Source organism: Simochromis diagramma, unplaced genomic scaffold (assembly GCF_900408965.1).
Source record: "Simochromis diagramma unplaced genomic scaffold, fSimDia1.1 OVJJ01000683.1, whole genome shotgun sequence".
Classification (NCBI taxonomy): domain Eukaryota; kingdom Metazoa; phylum Chordata; class Actinopteri; order Cichliformes; family Cichlidae; genus Simochromis; species Simochromis diagramma.
In genome coordinates this window covers 757180-777134 of record NW_024387158.1, presented here as the reverse complement: position 1 = coordinate 777134, position 19955 = coordinate 757180, and the positions used below count along the sequence as shown (strand labels likewise).

At 38.3% G+C, this 19955-nt stretch overlaps 2 protein-coding genes and 1 long non-coding RNA gene across 6 annotated transcripts in view; 2 read left to right on the top strand and 1 right to left on the bottom strand.

Moving 5' to 3' along the window:
* The window catches only part of LOC120744324 (ras-specific guanine nucleotide-releasing factor RalGPS1-like), an 89648-nt gene that overhangs the window by 39973 nt on the left and 29720 nt on the right, over positions 1–19955 (top strand). For both annotated transcript variants that reach the window (XM_040048630.1, XM_040048629.1), the window contains one exon: positions 2286–2412. In XM_040048630.1, the coding sequence (XP_039904564.1) occupies positions 2286–2412 (127 nt within the window). The remainder of the gene's footprint in view (positions 1–2285; positions 2413–19955) is intronic.
* On the bottom strand, positions 2602–19674 carry LOC120744325 (angiopoietin-related protein 2-like). Of its 3 annotated transcripts, none has more exons than XM_040048632.1 (5): positions 19108–19674; positions 14830–15747; positions 8680–8873; positions 7037–7307; positions 2602–3276 (listed from the first exon to the last, which is right to left on the bottom strand). In XM_040048632.1, exons 2-5 carry the CDS (start codon positions 15710–15712, stop codon positions 3077–3079), a joined length of 1548 nt encoding a protein of 515 aa, XP_039904566.1. In that variant the 5' UTR covers positions 15713–15747; positions 19108–19674; the 3' UTR covers positions 2602–3076. The 3 variants fall into 3 exon arrangements, with proteins under 3 accessions (XP_039904566.1, XP_039904567.1, XP_039904565.1); XM_040048633.1 differs by having other exon boundaries at positions 19225–19674; XM_040048631.1 differs by lacking the exon at positions 19108–19674 and having other exon boundaries at positions 14830–17915.
* LOC120744326 lies at positions 10500–12493 on the top strand. The gene is made up of 2 exons (XR_005698342.1): positions 10500–12178; positions 12320–12493. It is a non-coding gene; the product is annotated as an uncharacterized LOC120744326 (long non-coding RNA).

Below are 19955 nucleotides of genomic sequence, written 5' to 3'. Positions count from 1 at the left end.
GGTGGCTAACCTCTCTGAGATAGGGTGAGAAGTACGGCAATCCGGGAGGAGCTCAGAGTAGAGCAGCTGCTCGTCCATATTAAAAGGAGCCAGTTGAGGTGTTTCAGGCATCTAACAAGGATGCCTCCCAGGTGAGGTGTTCCAGGCATGTCCCACCGGGAGGAGGCCCTGGGGCAGACCCAGGACACGCTGGAGAGATTATATCTCTCGGCTGACCTGGGAATGCTTTGGTGTCCCCCTGGACAAGCTGGAGATGGTGACCGGGGAAAGGGAGGACTGTCTGGGCTTCCCGCTTAGGCTGCTGCCCCCGTGACCTGGCCCCAGATAAGCGAAAGAAGATGGATGGATGTTTCTCTTGATTATAGGTTGTAGTTCACTTTTAGGATCCCTGACTGTTTCTATAGTCTTGTGTCTTTGTCTGTCTGCCCCGTCTGTGCCCTGTCTGAGTAGTCTTGTTTCCCCAGTCAGTCATGTTTCCATGTTTAGCTCTTGTCCTTGTGTCAAGTTCATGTTGCATTCTAATAGTCCATTTTACTTAGGAAGGTTCCTAACTGAGAGACGTGACCTGAAAGTATCTGTATGGCAGCCTTAATAAGAGCTGTTCCAGCTCTCCAAACACTAAGGAAAGGAGCTTCTGTGCTTCCTTTATTGCTTTCTTTAGCGTAGGATAGCATTAAATTGTGTTCCACAGACTTTGTAATTCACGTTTGCATAATTTGTTTAAATATTCTCCTCATGAAAATAAAACTTATAAATACATATGCCATAAGGTCAGCCAAAAAATACTCCTGTTCACAACTTTGTCACAGAACTGACACTGCTCCTTTTGTAAATTCAGCGGTTGTGCTGCTGCTAATGTTTGTAAATCTGGTCCTAAATGTTCCTTCTCCTCCTTTAAAATTCCAAGCTTTATAATGAAGTAATATTTTTCATAGGCTGTTCTCATTTAAATGACCTCCATACAACAACGGTGTTAGAACACTTTTGAGATGAATTAAGATTAAGATTTGAGCATTTTGTAGTCTGTCTTCTGCACATTGCAGTTTCAACACAGGTGGTCATTTATTAAGGTGAGACAAGTGTAAGGTCATTCCAATTCCACATGGTTCTTCTCTTTTTCCGAAGTCCTTGGTAATTCTTCTACCTGCCCTATTAATACATAGGGTTACAGTTAACCCTAATTCTAGCCCATGGCTCATGAGCCACAGGTTGCTGACCTCTGTCCTAAATCATGATAGTCTTTTGGAACAGTAGACAGATCTGATGACTGGGGACCTGGTTTAATGGGTGGAAGGGTTGATCGCATACAATTAGAGAGGCATAAATTACTCCAAGAAATTACTCAACCTGCTGACCAGTCAGTCACATGATTGTTTAACTTTAGCAGGGAATGTCTAACTATGTGTGACTCTTTTGCCAAAAGTATTTGCTTGTCTGCCTTCACACACATATGAACTTGAGTGACATCCCATTATTAATCCATGGGTTAATCTCATTATTAATCTGTGACCAATAGAAACGAAGCCTAGAGCTGCATTAAGTTAAACCACACAATGAAGGAAAACATTCCGTGTGTATCTGAGTTCATTGAACTTTTTGACACAGGTTTACGTGCATATACAGGGACCTCCAGAGCCTTTAATTCATTCCTTTCAATGGCTCTGAAGATCTCGGGAGGAAATCAGTGTTGTTGAAACTACACTCTCTTCACTAGTCGGGATAGTTCCAAAGCTTTCTTCTTTATGAAAGATCATAAACATGTTTATGCTCTATCTATTTGATTGTGATAACAGACCAGGAAACTTGTCGAACCAGAGAACCTTTTTTAATTGTCTAGTTTTTGGTGAGCCTATGCCCATCTGTCCCTTTATTGCAGCCTCAGGTTCATTTTCTTAGCTTAGGGAGAAGAACTACATGTGAGCTCAGAGCTCTTCTGCATACCTTGATTTGAACAGCTGGACAATTGCCTTACAAAAGAATTAGTCATTTTTCTCTTCACCAAAATTTTTTTTGTAATGTTGATATGGAGTATTACTGCCAAAAAATTGACATTGTGCTTGGGAAAATGTTTGGGTCTCATTTTGACATTAAAAAAGCCAGATTTTGTCATATGTGTCTGGATCAGTCAGGATGACCAATAGAAACAACTGAGTTCATAATATCAATAAACCTGTTGGTTTTTAGAAAGCATTCCAGTCTGTCAATGCTTCTGTTCCCACTTAAGTAAAAGGTTGTACATGAAAATAGAAAATTATGTATGTGTTATTGTTTCCTGTCTGTTGTAGCTGATCAGTCGGAAAGACAAGGCCACGTTTGAGAAGCTAAACTATCTGACATCCAAGGAAGAGAATTACACCCGCATGAGGGAATATATTCGCTCCCTGAAGATGGTGCCCTGTATTCCTTACCTTGGTGAGTCTGCTATCTGTGTCTCAGCATTAGTTTAACACAATCTGCTTTAGATTCTTTTATTTTCTTTTAAGTAAGTTTTAGATTTCCAAGCCCGGCCTCCATTCCAGACTTATATGTATACTTTTTCTTTTTGTTCAAAACAGTTCAAATTCCGCTGGGCACATCGGAAGAATCAAAGAAAACATTATGTCAAAGAGCACATATTTTTTTATACTTAACGAGTATTACAAATGCCATGAATATTGAGAAGTACAAGTTTTTTTTGCCAGCAATCAAGAAATTAACATTTCTGGATGTCAATTTCTTGGTTCTTTTTCACTGATATGTAACTGTGGATTTTGTTCTGATGGGGAAAAAAGCCTTTAAACACTACATCGTTAACAGCCTGCATTGAGAAAGGAATGCAGGCATCATCTTACATTCATTACATGCAAGGTTGTAATCTTTTTATTTGTGTGCAGTATAACTTTATGAGCACAAGAACATGAATAAAAGCATTACATGTAGGACAAATGAAATGAACAAGTTCTGCCACGTCTTGGCATTGTGAATGTATAACAACCAAAAGAAGCTTTGAAAATCAACCAATGGTGCCTGGTCTTGTGATACAGAATCCCTTTGGTGGAAACATCTTGTTAAATATAAGTTTCAACATACTGAGCAATTATTGGAAGGTATTTCCATTGGGTCTTATCATCATGGTCACTTTTTTCAGAGAATAAGCTCCTCCTCTGAACTCAGCCCAGTAGACCCCATCCTGATAGCGGCTGCGGTAATGCCCACCTTTGTACCACACACCGTTCAGATTGGAATGAGCACAGGCATTATACCACCATCCTCCCTTCTGATAGTGGGCACAATTCCCTGGAAACACAAATAACACAAGCAAATAAGACCAATTGGTATGTACACTAAATAAAACAGCTAGCAGCCTAACGGCTTTAAATATGATAAAGAAAATTAAGACAGTTTCAATTTTGTCCATCAGTAGACCTGATATACGAGAAAGACTGCAGCATTAGCGTTGAAAGCAAACTGATGATTCCCTGCACTATTAAGTTCTTGGTTTTCCTCCATTTGGAATCCATAGCTTGAAGATCTAAAGATGAGCCATTTGTGTGTATATTTCAATTCCATCCACCACAATTAAAGTAAAAATTAAAATATTTCTTTTTTTCAAATTGTGAACAGAAAAACAGGAACACATACACAGGAAAAGAAGAAACAAGTGATCATGGGACAATTATCGACAGATTAAAATTTAATAATGATTATTGCACAAAAAGTTAAAATCCAAGACATTGGATTACTGATACCTCATTCAAAAAAGTTTGAATAGATACAAGACCAGAATATGTTTAGATGTTTTTTTTAGATTATAAAATTAGATTATAAAGAAGCAATTTATGTTTTTCCAACAAAAGTCTTTGTAAGTCCAGGAATTTCTAGATGATGGCTGTACTTTCCAGACAGATTGCCAATATCCAGTTCCTTTTCCCATCGTTCTTTGAATATCTATAAAATTCCAGTTATTTTCAAGCGGTATGTTTGAAATAAGGTTTTAAAATCGCAGTTCCCAGTGTTTAAGGAGCTTACATATATGGAGGTAATCTCTAAAGAAAACCACTGGTAGAACCTGCTGTCTTGTACTGCTGGTGCAAAGTCAGATTTATATGTTGGCTGCCTAAACAATTTTGCCTCATCCTAAAGTTAACAGGTTTTTCTTCCCATATTTACCCATTGCTTGGATGCCTTAATTTCTTTATCAACACAAACAGACATTGACTGTAATGGTTGGCTACATTAATTGGCTACATAATATGGATTACACAAACATAAAGTGACAGTAACTGAGCAGGTAAGTAATAAAGGCAGAGCCTTACCCCCATCTCCTCAGAAACAGGGTAGAGAATTTCACTTTTGGTTTCTTATTATTCCAAATGAATTGTGAGATATTTTTATTCCAGGCTCTACATTGGTGTTTAGGTTTATTTCTGTTTATGGGTAATACTGAGAAAAGAAAAGAATAATTTGGGGAGAATATTAATTTTAAGTCATATAATTCAGCTGCCAAAGTCCAAAGGGAGCAGGATACCTTCTTTGGATACCATCCAAGTTGTAGGTGGCTTTTTGTGTGTATCATGATCAAGATACAACCACTTGTTTTGGACCATTATCTTCTTAGTCTGAGCTGCATGGAGGATTCTATTCTTTGACTACATATCTGTCAGAGGTTGTGTGTGGAGGCGAAGAAGAGATGACCCAAACGCAGGGCTCACGGTGCAGGATGATGATATTTTATTGGAGCGAATGAACGAACAGCGCAGGAACAAAAGGACTGACTGACTGAAAGACTGAATGGCTGGCTGAACAACTGAACACTGGCGGGAACGACAACATAACATCTACAATGACACAACAATGAACTGGTGGAAACTGAGGACTTAAATATACGCTGGATGATGAGTGATTAGAAACTGGTGAGTACACAGCTGAACTTAGTCTGACTAATGATTAGGGCTGCCACGATTAGTCGACTAGTCACGATTACGTCGACTATCAAAATCGTCGACGACTGATTTAATAGTCAACGCGTCGTTTGAAGCTTTGTAAGATCCCAAAAGATGCAGGAATAAGTAGTAGGATTTAAGAGTGTAATAACGGACTGAAACAGAAGATGGCAGCACTGCATGTACAAGGATGCCAGCTGCTGTTAAAACCCCGAAGAAGAAGAAGTAGCAGCTCTGTCCCAGAATTCATAGCGCAGCCCAGCTCAGTTTCCAACAATGGCGGCAGCTAGTTAGTTTTAATATTACTCTTATTATTCTTTCTGGGTCACAAAATAAACGTTTAACATATTTTCAGGTGAGAATGTAGCTGTGTAAACCTCAAATATCTGCTCAGTTTATCAAGACACCACATATTTTCAAAAGCGCTCCGACGTTTTCAGAGACGTCTGTTACCCACTAGCTCGATAGCTAGCTGGGGGCAAGGCTCACTAGAGCCCGTGAGAACACCAGACTCCGGGCAAATCATTTTCAAACCCACCGCCGTCTTTCGCTACTCGGGTTAAACATACATAAGTCACTTAGATAACTTAAAAATGTTATTGTTTGGCTTTTTTTAGTATTTTATTTGTTCCTGAGTAAATCGGTTTGGTAGAGATTAAAGTTATAGTTTTTACACAGCTGAATAAACGTCAAGCAGACAACTGATTATCAGAAGTGTGAGATACTCGAGAATATACTCCAGTGTCCTGTTATATTTTAGATAGCAAGGAGTTTATTAAACTTCACCGAAACAATCTGCAAATTTCATTAAAATTTAATAAACTATCATCTTGTCTTTATTTTTAGTTAGCACATACCTTAAACACTTGTTAAATGATAGTTATATAAGAGCAGATGCATGCTGGTGCAATAAGCTGTACGTTTTACGTCCAATGGATGCATGATCTGATTAGTCGACTAATCGCAAAAATAATCGGTGACTAGTCGACTATCAAAATAATCGTTTGTGGCAGCCCTACTAATGATACATGGAAATCAGTGGAACACAATACAAAGGCAACATGCTGGCACAGAAAACAGGAAGTGAAAACCATGAGTGTGAAGAATAAACTGAACGTGTCAAAACTGAAAGCACTGGGTCAACGACCCAGGAACCCTGACAATATCGAATAAACTGGACCACTACAGAGCAAGGAGGTGTGCTTGGAGGCCCTGTGCGAGGACCCCTTGTACTCGTTCTATTCCTAGGTCCCACTCTCAGTTTAGCATGCTGTTTTCAACCAGCTCTGACTTAATTAGATTTTCAACAAAAGTTACAGTGGCAGTGCAATCTGCAACCTCTGGAATATCGTGATCATATTACATCAGGAACCATCTTCGAGGTCAGACATTTTGCTCATCTTTATATTTGGCTTCTGAGAAGCCGTGAGAGAGCATTCCAACATTCCACCGCTCCGTCCACGTCCCCCTCTATTTCTCCAATTTGTTTTTCAGTTACTTCCATATGATGCGCATTTTCTTGTACTTTCCGGTTAAACTCTGCTGTGAGTTCCTCCTTTTTTTTTTTTTTTTTTTTTACATCTTCACATAACTTAATGAGGAATTCAACAGGGTCTTTCCACACAGTCACAGCTTCCTTCAACTTTCCTTGAATTGTAAGTAGAGTGTCGCTTTCTTTAAGACTGCCATGTTGGGCTTCCCATTTAAAATTTTGTACATGACACTGGAAGTCCATAAAATGACATCTTTCATATTCATTAATTTTCATATTCCTTTTTTTTCTCACAGAGAGGCTCTGGAGATGGGAAAAAGAGGTACAGGTCTGAAATTCCTGTTCTAGAAATACCACCATAGAAAAATTGTGTACACAAGACAAGCCTGTGGTTTGGGGAAAGAGAGATCAGATCCTAATTGAAGTGTATAACAAAGCAATAAGCAAAAAGCAATTGTTGTATCCAGTATTTTTGGATAAGTGAATGTCCCTGCAAACCAATCTACAAGAGTGTAGAAACTATTAAGACATGTTAGTAACTACTAATAACAACTGTAGAGTGTGTGAAAGAGAAATCTACCAGAAGGTGTGATCACCTTGTCTTTTACGGGAACCCACTTACCTGCGTAGACATCATGGTCCCTATCCAGTGTGGTAAAGTGCTTTCCATTGTGCCAGGTTAGAGAGTCTCCAGCATTGCCGTGGTATTGGCCCAGTCGTAGCCTGTAGAAATCTGCTTCTGACTCTACACGAAAGCTAGCATATTCTGCGAAGGTCTTCCGTCCAGTCCAGTCTTCCAGCGTCACTAAAAGCTTGTAGATGCCCTGGTTTGTCAGCCAAAAGATGTTGTCTAGGCCCAACCAGTATTCACCATCAATGTTTCCAAAACCTTGCTGTGGAAGGAGAGAGACACTGAATTGATCAGGTATAAAGTACATGAACGAGAACATGGATTAAGTCAGAAGAGAGGCCTCTTCTCTCCAACTGTGAGCATCTAAAAAAGTGCTTTGTTGACTCATCAATGTTGCATTAGAGGAATTGTTGGCTTGGAAATAGTAAATGGTAAATGGCCTGTATTTGTATAGCGCTTTTCTAGTCCCTAAGGACCCCAAAGCACTTTACACATCCAGTCATCCACACACACATTCACACACTGGCAAGCTACATTGTAGCCACAGCCACCCTGGGGCACACTGACAGAGGCAAGGCTGCCGGACACTGGCGCCACCGGGCCCTCTGACCACCACCAGGGGGTGAAGTGTCTTGCCCAAGGACACAACGACCGAGACTGTCCAAGCCGGGGCTCGAACCGGCAACCTTCCGATTACAAGGCGAACTCCCAACTCTTGAGCCACGATCGCCCTTTATCTTGAGACTGAGAAGAGAACTCGGCTGACTTTAGGTCACAAGATGACTTTAGGTCACAAGATGTTTGGCAATAAGGGCTTCTACCTTATGCATTTATATTTGTGTATTATCGAGCACCATTCGTGACTACATGGAAACACAGTATGCTTATAACATTCTTGGATCACTGTGTTGGCAGCAACACTGAGAATTTTGAGACCACTGGAACTGATTTCTTCTCTGCTGTTGTGATCTCATATACTGTATTTCATTTTACTGAGTTTTTCTTACAATTAGTCATGTTACACAATGAGATGGGTTTGCCTAACAGCTTGTTTTCTTAAAGTCCAATTTTAGGTGTGACCCTTGAATCTCAGTTTAATAATATGTTATGAGTTCTCTCAAATGTCACACAATGCAAGCGTTGCATAACATTACTGAAAATTTTTATTTATTACAAAAAGCTATAAACCCCCTGCCCTTCCCTCTCAAGCTAGTTGCTGTATGCTACACTGCCAAAAATGAGATTCCTCTGAAAAATGTCTTGTATCTGACTGCTGACTATATGAACAGTTAGAGTCAGATTATCCTTAATCTCAGAACACAGTGATTTATAAAGTGGAGTTCAGCTGAGAGCTACTTTTTTCTCTACATGTTTATTTTTAATTATACACTAAGAATACCCAGACTCATATATGGTGTTGGGCAGACATTCTTTACATTAGCAACAGCACTACTATAGTTCTGTATTTATTTCCCATTTTAAGAAAGACTGAGGTTTCAATTATTAAAATGCAATGCTCCATCGATATTTAATGCATTTGCGGCTAACAGTTTTGCTTCGTAGTATCTTCAGTGTATCTAGACAGCACATACAACCTCATAAGTACAATCTTGGGTGCTACTATAACTTATTACCTTGTAAGTGTCCCAGTTCCTAAAAAAGTTGACAGAGCCATCCTGACGTCTCTGAATAACGATCCAGCCACCAGGGTCTTGTCTCTGGTCACACCAGACCTGCATAAGTTGATTGCTTTTGTCTGGTTTTAAGAGGTACATTCCACTGGTGGTATATCCACTCTCCAGAGCCTCCAGACAATCTCTGAAATGTCCTGTAGAAGGCAGAGAATGAAGGGTAATACAATTGCATCTGGTGTGTGATCATCATAGGCTCATTTTTAGTGACATGCTGGCTTCATCATTATTATAGTTTTAACAACCTGTGCACACAACACACATGGAGACATGAAGTGCAATAGAAAAATATACAGATGGAGGGTTCCTGGAAAAGTGAGTCACTCCTGATCACGTGTTGTCTCTACGAAATATGACAAATACTTTCCAGTCTGTTTGCTGCTGGCAAGAATAAACAGTACTGTGGGCAAAACCTTCTTTGTAGTCACAGCGCACACATGGGAACACAGCTATTCTTAAATTATATCTCACTTTTTGCCCTCTGTAGAATGATAGAAGGTATTACACAAAATTAGTGGAATTCTCTTTATTCTATTAAAGACAGAACCTAAAAGAGCCAGTGATCTATGAGCAACCACTTGTCAACCATCCATCCATTCTCTTCTGCTTATCCAATACTTGGGTTGCAGTCACGTGGTTCTGATGACGTGCGGAGGCAGCGCGATTTTTGAGTGGAGGGCGGAAGTAAACATGGAGGACACTGTGGAGAGTCAGGAGAGCAGCTATTGTGCAACTTTAGACCCCGTTTCTCGGGAGAGATATAAACAGATAGTTAAAAAATATATCGGACGTGATCCGTATTCTTTGAAAATGTCCGAATACACCACAGAAGTAAAGGATTTGCCTACTATCGACGCTGTGGATATCACCAACTACTTGGTCCTCCAGACTTCTTACTACACTAGGCAGCAAATGAAAGCTTTCAAGAGTCTGGAGGCGTACAATTTTTTTGTCAGCGGGTGGGTCCACAACCTTGGAACAAAACGTCTCCGTGATGGATACAGTTTGGTGTTTGCAAGGGTGAGTGTTTGTTCTTATATTGCTTTATCTTAAACACGCTAACAGTTAGCGTTAGCGGCTTTAACGTCAACAAACATGCCAAATCCTTAGGACTTCGTTAGAGTGACAGTTGTTTGTTTCAAGGTAAACCATTCTCAGAGGTCTAACGAGACACCTCTGAAGACTTGGGTAATTGCAAGCTTAATTAAGCTTCATTCTTTTATCTCGTTTGAGAACTGATTCCGATCTGGGTTTTCGTTCGTAGCCGAGATTGACCGTCGGAGCCCAGTCCTCCGACTCTTCGTCATCCAAAGCACTTGGGCAGCCTATAGTCCCAATCAAGTCAATATTAGACTACTAACTTAAAAGCACTAAGTAAACGAGAATTTAACGACAACATAATGCTAATAAGTTCGTTTGCAAACATAACATTACCTCTGACGAAGTGGTCGCTGCAGACACGGGCATTGGCAGACTCTGCTCCTCCCGACTGTAAACGTAAATTTAAAATCCATTTTTCCCTACGTTTTTCGGTTAGAATTTTCCATTTTTCTCCTCTTCGTTGGGCTATTTTTGGTACCCTAAAATACCGTTTATCAGTTTCTCGGGTCGACCTACTGGAGCATCCGTAAACACAACAGGACAAAGGCATTTTGCGTACTGTCTGTCTGTGATTTTGCGCTGATCTTTTTCACTTCCGCCCTCCAGTCAAATTTCGCGCTTTACGTCGACGTCACGTCTACGTCAAATGAAACCCAGCTATTCAGGGTCACAGGGTGGCTGGGACCTATCTGAGCTGTCTTAGGGCGAGAAGCAGGATACACCCTGAACAGATCGCCAGTCTGTTGCAGAGCTAACACATAGACAGACAAGTATTTACATTTACAACTATGGTCAATTTACAATTATCAATTAACCTAACCCCACTAACTACATGTCTTTGGACTGTGGGCTGAAGCTGGAGAACCCGTGGCAACCGTGGTTCATGGGGTTGGGAAGCTCATCTTGTAACTGGAAGGTTGCCAGCTCTGTCTGTCTTGGTTGTTGTGTCCTTGGGCAAGACACTTCACCTACCGCCTACTGGTGATGGCCAGAGGAAAACCCTTACTTTTACACGGGATTCACCCTCCAACAGAACTCACTTTAGGTAGGGCAACTCCTGCCACCCATTGGGGGCAAAAGAAGAGAGGGGAAAATAACTGCAGAAAATTGTCAGTTGGGAATAAACACTGAGTAGAGTAGGGTGGCTGTATCTGAAAATCAATGAGAGGTAAGATTTGCTCAGTCAAATGCAGTTTAGACCTGTCACCCACTAAAAACATTTAGCATATTATGAAATGAAGTCCTACATTAAGTGAGAATGGGAAACATTCTTCTTTAAAATTACAGCAACTGGTTTCTTTAGTTCCCATACACTTTAGAGAGTATTAAAAGAAGAAGTCATATTACACACATTACATTTTTTTCTTTACATTTTACACAGCATCGTAACTTGTATATAAACCATTGACCATAGAAAATGTGAACAACCTAACATCTCCCCAACAATGAAGCCAAAATTTGTCTGTTATCCCCCTGGCCTCCATATTAGTGGATGGGACTATTCTTAAAAAAAAAAAGGGTTTTCCCAAAGATGCGTTCTGCCATTATTAGTAGTCTTCATCACCGATTTGTATTGAAGCATTTTTTTCTCATAAGTTCTATTCTAATTACCAACTACATGATGTGAATTTGGGGTGCAACATCATCATAATAGCTTTGATGGTAGCTGCTTTCTTGGAGAAACTTGCGTATCTCTGTTTGGGAATGGCAGATAGACGGGAATGCTGTGAGGAGATTCAGTGTTGATTTTCCATAACCACAAGTGAATATTTTAAACTGACGTCGTGAGGTGTTCTGGAATAACCTGGACTAACTAAGAGAAGTACCCAAGGCCCTGGCACACTTTTTCAGTAAGTTAAATGTGTTTGTAAGCTAATCTGTAATCAATGTCCTTAGCTAGCTAGCTAAGATGAGCAATCAGCTGTTGGGGAAAGCCATGTTTAGTAGCTAAATCTGTGCACACGAATAAATTTACCCTCTGAACCTGAAGGTCACACTTAATTGAAGGATGTTCAGACCAGTAGCTGAAGATGAGGCACTGAAACAGTTTATATGAGAAACAGAACAGGAATACCACATTTTTTAAAAAGCTAATTTTTCAGCACAACTCTATATATTTATTTATTTTTTTTACAGAGTTTGTTTCAAATATTGAGGTTAAAAAATTATCTGAATTAATCCTGAATGTACATCTTGCATCCTTTGAGAGAAATAATATAGAGAGCGTTAATATATGTTGTCCAGTGCTCAGGCAGTAGCTTAAAAACTGCATACCTCTATATGTTTCTCTATTTTCTTGCAGGTGACCAGGACTGGAAACCTGCTCATCTCATCTTTGCAGGTCTCCTTTTAAAAAGCACAAACAACTTAAATATAAAAATGATACTGGATAATCTGGATATAAGGCTTTGTTTTATTTAATATTTGAGGGATAAACTTCAAATTTCACAGTGTGTGATGATTCTGTTCTTTGTGATTACAGGAGCTGCCCTCAGATTCAGACCTCAGCACCACCCAGTGACAACAGACAAATCATCCTATATATCCGTCCTTTGTAGTAACTCCAAAATTAACTGATGAAAAAAGTACAAAGGCTAAAGTACCTTATGAAACACTGTCAGTGAAAACTGCAGCTGTATTATTGATAAAGTTAAAGTCAAAAAGTCAAAGGGATTCATGATCCATGTAACTGGTGTCACTATATAAGAGCATAAACAGTAACTCATTTTGGTGTTTAAGGTGGTGCTGATCTCAGACCTGCACAACTTCTGCTTTTAACACTGAATGTAGTTAGCTGCACGAAGAGAACATGATATTTTCTCTGATGGCATTAACTATAACCTGATGAAGGTCAAACATCTTCACTTGTATGTTGAACTAAAAATTTTAATCTAGAATTCTTTCACACTGTGTTTTGCTAATAGTGTGTTATTTACTAAAATATATTCAGTCATTCATACCAGAGTAAGGAGAAAGAATAATATATATTTTAAATATTCAGTCCTGTGGAAAGTTCAATATAATATCATTATGTAAAAGTCCAGAGTCTCTGTTCTTTATCTTAGGATGATGTGAGTGCTTTTAACATTACAGAAAGCAAAGAGTCACTATCATACTGTTCATGAAATGATGTTTTTTTTATATGGGGGGGGGGGGGGTGAGGAAGATTTCTATTTAGGATTTCTGAATGATAAATAATTAAATTGCACAATACTGTAAAACAATCATGTAGAATGCTTTTTAACATTAAATTTGTGGTCCCCAAAATGACAAAAATGCCATTTTGATTCAGCTTTAATGCTGGATTGAGAAAATATGAGTAGTTGTACCACAAAAATATAAAAGGTTGTCCTTTCCAAATGGAACAAAGCATTGGAGTTTGATAACTTTGCTAGAAATGATTATAACACTAATGTCAAATCATCAATTTTTTTTAGAATGTTTTCTGCTCCACCATCTTCAAATACATACATTTGTATGTTTATACAGTTTATAAAGTGATTGCTGTATAGGCAATTATATTTTTGATGGTAAGATTCCAGTTAATACTTGTACAGCTGCTGTTATTGTGTGTGTGTGTGTGTGTGTTGTGTATATATATATATATTTATATATATTTCTTCATACATTCTTATATAGTTCTATACTGTGTAATACTGTGTATTGTGTATTTTGTTGTACAATTATTTTATTTTCAACTTTAATTTATATATTTTATCTTATTCTTTCCCAGTTAAATTTACCCTTCATTCTAATTTGTGTTGTACAGTTATTTCATTTTTAACCTTAATTTTTTATATTTTATTCCTTCCTAGTTAAATTTACACTTTTTAATTTTTCATATTTATTTTCATAGCCTTTTCCTTTTTTTTTCTTTAGGTCACGAGCAGTTGTCTAAGCATTTCACTGTATATCGTACTGTGTATGACTGTGTACGTGACAAATAAAAATTTGAATTTGAAATTTGAAAATGGACTGGTTCTTATAAAGCGCTTTTCTACTCTGAGCACTCAGAGCCTTTTACACAACTTCCCTCGTTCACCCATTCACATAAGCACTTTTCTCTGTGCTGTTTCTAATATTCACATCCCTCATCAGAGAGCAACATGGGGTTAGTATCTTGCCCAAGGATGTTTGGCATGCAGACCTGAGCAGACTGGGATCAAACCACCAACCTTCCAGTTTGTAGCTGATCTGCTCTGATCTACCTGAGCTAGTAATGATGTTGGTACAGTTTGAGATATTTGCACAATCCAGCATGAGATTTGAATAAAAATTGCATTTCCTTCTTGTTGTGACTAAGAATAAACTCAAGTATGTAGTTCTATTTGGAATATACTATCTAATGATATTTTTGCTCAACCCAGCATGAAAGTTGCAGGCATGCTCAGCTTTTTTTCCCCACATTTTAACTAGCCAATATCCAAACATTTTTTGATGTCTTAAATTACAGATTGTGATTTGGGTTACAGATTGTAATATTGTAGGGTTTTTGCCTTACAATATAAAGCATCTTGAGACAACTGCTATTGCAGTTTGGCATTATATAAATAAAATTGTATTGAATTACATTGAATTCATATTGATGACCTGACTTTCACCTGTAATAGAATTTGAGATATTTATTATCAAACATTCCCCCAGACTGCAAAAAAAGAGTTCAAAAGCGGGGATTGACAGACCATTTTTCAAAAAAAAAAATATCTGTGTTATATGATGCTAAAATTTAATAGCAACCATTATATATGTTGAAATGTGCTACCATAAAACCTTTATGCATATCATTCGAACAGAAGATGTTCTACAAATTGGCTAATATAAGATGAAATTACCCTATAGTAACCTAAACTATCTGACATTTTTGATAAAAGAACATTCAGTTATTCAATAAATATGTCTCTGTTGGTATATTCTCAGTGAATGCAGGACTGCAAGTGTTTGTTCAGTTAGAGACTTCAAAGGAAGATACAAACATTTCTTACCAGTACTTACCAGAGGGCTCATTTGTGAAGCTGTATGTTGCGGCTGGCATTGTGGGCAGTGCTCTGGCTTTCTGGTCATTTTGGATCTCATTATTCATGGGGTAGTTGGTGTAACGAGTGTAAGTGGGTGGATGGAAAGGTCTGTAGCCACCAGGAGACAATTCAGGTGTTTGTAAAGGAGGCTGGGAGATTGCAGGAGATTGTGGCTGGAGACGACGGCTGGGCTCTTGAACCTTTCTGTAAAAGTATCCTCCGTGCTTACACTGCTCTTCAAGCTGCTCCAGGAGAGCACTCTGGCTGCTTGCGAGGGCTGATAGATGCTGGTACTTATGATCCAGGTCTCGGTACCGTCCAGCTAGCCTCCCCATCTCATTTGTGTGGTTGAGCACACGGGTCTCCAGCTGTGACACCTCCAGAGCATTGTCTCGTTTGCGAATAATCTCATGCAGCAGCTGCATGTAGAGCTGAGTAACTCTGGAGTTCATGTTGCGGCTCTCTTTACGCAATAGCTTGACTTCATTAATCACACCCCCATCAAGCTCTATCAGCAGTTGCAGTGCCTCAATCTGCTTTCGCTGCTTTTGCAACTCACTGTTGAGCAGCTCCAGTTCCTGCTTATTAATACGGTTTTGCAGCAAGGTCTCTGGCTCCTTGGAGTTCACACATATTGCCCCATTGTTTTTCTGCTGAGGGACAATGAAGGTATAAGAACATTTGTCTGTTTGGTAGGCACTGTAGTCAGCAACAGCCCTTTTTTGACGTTTTGGTACGTAGATAAATTCTCTCTCTAGGATGTCATTGCTGTTGTCAATTTCTAGAGTGTCTTCTTGGAGACCTGACTCTGGTCCAGAGAGCAACAGGAGACTCACCATTACCACCACAGGGAGAATCATAGCACAGTTCAGCTGCTCCCAGACTACGACAATTTCTGAAAGAGATGAAGCGGAGATGCTTAGCAAGGGTCTGTTTTCTCTCATCAGTTATTGACCTGGTGTTAGTCGTTGAAGGCAATTACTTTATCACCACCTCTGTGTGCTCAGAAGCTCATATGTATATACATACAGGCAGTGTATGTATTTTCACAGCTCTGTCCCAGAAAGTTGCTGCCTATAATGTAGCAAGGTAATGCCATCCAGAGTTAGATACCATATTTCTAAGATCTTTATGGCTGAGTTCAATAACATGAGTTTTATCTGTTATTTTAAGCATAAAATTAGAGGTCATCCAGGTCGTTATGCTGTTAAGAAATTCCTGCAAAATTGGTGTATTTTATTTGGCTTCATGGATAGAAAAATCTGGTAATCAATCTGCATAGTAGTGAAATGTATAGTATGCCTTCTATTTGTAGTGCTTAGGGGAAGTGTATGTAATATAAACACAACTGACCCTAGCACAGAACCCTGTGGAACTCCATAGTTAACCTTTATGTGTGAAGAAGACTTCCCATTTACATAGCCACACTGAAGTCTGTTAGATACATGTAGTTCAACCCATTACAGCGCAATACTTTTAATACCTACAGCATGCTCTTATCCGTGTAATAAAATATATAGTCAGCATTATAGTCTAGCAGGACAAGCACGGAGATGAGTCCACTGTCAGAGGCCAAAAGAAGATCATTTGTAGCCTTCACTACCACCATTTCTGTACTGTGATGGGTTCTGAAACCTGACTTAAAATCTTCAAATAAACCTTTTCTCTCTGAAGATGAGGAGGTAGCTGTTATACAACTACTCTTTGAAAAATTTTTCAAAATAATAAAATAATAATTACGGCCGGTAACTTGCAAATCAACTAATATCTACTTAATTACACAGCAAGTCTTGCAGCCAGTCTATGCTAGGGTAAAATCAGAGAGGAACGAGCAGGTTTATAAGGATGAATCGGTATAAGAATCAGTATTTATATGTTAAGTTTGCCAGAACAACAACCAGCTTCAGTCACTGCCTGCTGTTTTTGCATGTACATATTTCATGGTCTACGTTATGAACAAAAGATATTCACTAAATATTAAGTATCTCTTAAGTATCTCTAAATATTAAGGCTCAAAGTTGCCTTTTTGCCTTATTATGAAATAGTGAAAACATTGCTGCTCATTTTAACAATATTTGACCAGTTACACTTTAGTAGTTTAGTGAAAGATGTTCCCTGTATCCAGTCTAGGCTCCAACCTCATATAATAGAATATTGTGTTTTCTTGTTTCTCTTGCTTTTTGTGATGAAAAATACTGTCACAGCTTTGGAATGTTCAATAACACAACATGAAAAGTGGAGCCTCCCCTGACAGTTACACAAGACCATGTTATCTTGGACTTTAGGATATGGTAGTTACTACATCATCTATCTTTTTCATTTTTCTTTTTTTAAATGTCGCCTCAGCCAGGTCAGTTCTGACATTGGTCAGCTGTTTTTCCCCATACAACAGAGGCCATAAGTACTGTTACTTGGCCAAGTTGACCTCAAGTAAGTTCAACATGTGAGTGGTCATAAATTTATTGCTGTATAGTTTTTGCACTCTGTCTGGCTACAAGCATAATATAAAAACTCTTTTGGAGTTATTAGGTTTTTCGAGGCAGCTTCCTCTGTCATTCAACCCAGTACTTGTACCTGACCATTTTAAGAGATGGGGTTATTTTATTTTGTTTTATTGTGTTTGTTAGGCCACTTAACACTGACCTGTGAGTCGTTTAATCGTGGAAAACACCTAACCAGAGTTGGATCAATGTTGTCTGCACAAAACACACAACTTATAAAAGAACTAGTTCTTAAATTGTAACTTATTGTGACTGAGAAGCTGATGTATACAGAAGCAGACACTTATCCGAGTCTGTCATGCAAATCCACAAATGGTGACATGTTTGAACACACTTAAGTGTGTTAGACATCAGAATCATTCGGCTGTATTATATGTGTTTAGAAATAAATTTGTTAAAATAGGATCTTAAATATCACATTACAGTTTGCATTCCAATGAAGCTTTACATTTGAGCTTTGTATTTCACATGTGCCTTTCTTTTTGACCTCAAAGTATGTTATATCTTTAAAGCAAGTATTGTCAGGAGCAAGAAAATGAGCTGCCCAGTTAGTTTTATATAAATTCATTAATTATACTGTAGTATATATAATAAGCTAAAGTTATTTGTTTCCAGTTATTTACAAGTCAATATTTATTATTCATTAATTACACAAAGATTATGTAGAAGAAGATAAAGTCATCGTCATAAACATTATACCCTTATAGACGTCACAAATAGACATTATCAGGATAGTTAAAGGCATTCAAAACCTTGGGGATTCAGCCATCCAGTGTGAAGCTACAGCCTATAGCTTGCACAGCTTGTCACATATTATCAGTATTGTTTAAGGCACTCATGAGGAAAAAACTTTTTCACTTGAAATTTAACACTAAGCAAATTTTACTGAACAATGAAATGAATTCTGCACCTGTACTTTATTCACATAAAAATGAAAAAAAGTACTCAAAATGATGTCAAGTATATTAAAGTCGGTTTAAACAGGACAAATAGCAAAAGTCTGCATTTTGAACCTGTATTTACTGCAACATCTTAAACGCCTCAAATTGTGTTAAAAAGAAGAAATAAAATAAACTAAATATTAACAATAATTTAATAGTAATAAATAATTTAATACTATTATAAGTAAAAACCTGCACAGAGAATGAATTGTCTTGGCTCTTGGAGTGCTTCTTATAATATTTAACACAAACATTTTTAAAGGCAGTTCATGGATTGAAAGTCTGAGTTAAATGCTTGAGGTTCAAGATAATTCTTTAGTATAAAAGCTGAATGACTTCCAGGCTCCCTGAACCACAATGTGAAGTGATTGCACACACTTTCTGCAAAGCAAGCCTTTATTAAATATTTTTCCACATGTGATCATATGCGCCTGAGACCCAGCATATTCTTTTATGTCCTCTGTAGTGGATGCACAAATCACAAAACAGTTAAACTGAAAGATTTTTATCTTCAGTTCTCAGGAGTATATGGAATGTGAACTAGCAGTTATGTGACAAAACATTTCAAACAAACATTATAGAGTAATGCAAAGTAATGTCATGAACTGTGTAACATCTCTACTTTTTAGAGATGTATTAGAGTTGAAGTAATGCATTATTTTTAAATAAAGCAGGAAATAACTTTAACATACATATAGTTAATAAAAAGGCAGAAGGGAAAGTAAACTCTGTTTTAAGTGTAAAATAAGGTTGAGCCACTTATTCAGTGTGTGTTGCATATAAAATGAAAATTGAGAGAATTTCCTGACTTACTTCCACTTGTTTATGTCTCTTTCTCTCTTGCTTTTGTTTAAGATTTGACTCCAGCTCCTCAGAAGTCATTCACGTTTCCTCTGTTATTCAGTAGAAGTTCTTCATATCATTTCTTACCTTCTGTCAGAATCAGATTTAAAGTTCACAAAGACAGTGGTCCACTTGTGGTGATGTGATGATCTGTACAGCGGCAACAAAGCCTTCCTTTCTAATTTCATGTGTTGCAGTGAAGGGATGAGTCTCAAACTCAAAGTTCGTGCCTGCTCTGCAGACAAAATCTGTTTCTCTTCCTACTTCGTGTCTCATATGTAATGGAAGGAAGACAGTGTTGCTTGGAGTAATTAAGCTGTGAGGCATAGCGACTCCTCCTTCCCCTCCCCTTTGCAGCAAAAACATCATCGGGACACGAGACAGGCTCCAAAAACCCTTTAATTCCTTATCCTCAGTAAGCCCCGCTGTCATCCCTTTTTCCACTGTTCTCCAGTGATTGTGGAATTCCATCTGACTGGGAGATCATTCACAAATAACAATTCAACTTAACATGCATGTCTTTGGACTGTGGGCAGAAGCCCTCGCAGGCACAGGGAGAACACAGAGTGAGATGATAGTAAACCTTCAAGAGCTCCTTCAAAAATAGTGTATTCTGTCCTTCTGTCTTTAAATGGGGGATATCTGTAAAACCAAGCAGTGACTGTCCATTCAAACAATTTGCCTGGAGGAGAGGTGGAAGCGTCTGGATACAGTTTGTTATGTTGTCATAGTAATTACTGGTTGCATAACATGTGAGAAACTTTCAACAAATAGTCAGTGACTCAGTGATTTTTTTAATTGCACAACATGCTCACAAA

Excerpts from the sequence above, each read along its gene's own strand:
- LOC120744325 (XM_040048631.1), bottom strand. The coding sequence starts at position 15,796 with ATGAGAGAAAACAGACCCTTGCTAAGCATCTCCGCTTCATCTCTTTCA. Across the intron at positions 7,308-8,679 it reads GGAACTGGGACACTTACAAG|CAAGGTTTTGGAAACATTGA; the intron begins GTAATAAGTTAT and ends CTCCTTCCACAG. Across the intron at positions 3,277-7,036 it reads GGACCATGATGTCTACGCAG|GGAATTGTGCCCACTATCAG; the intron begins GTAAGTGGGTTC and ends TTGTGTTTCCAG.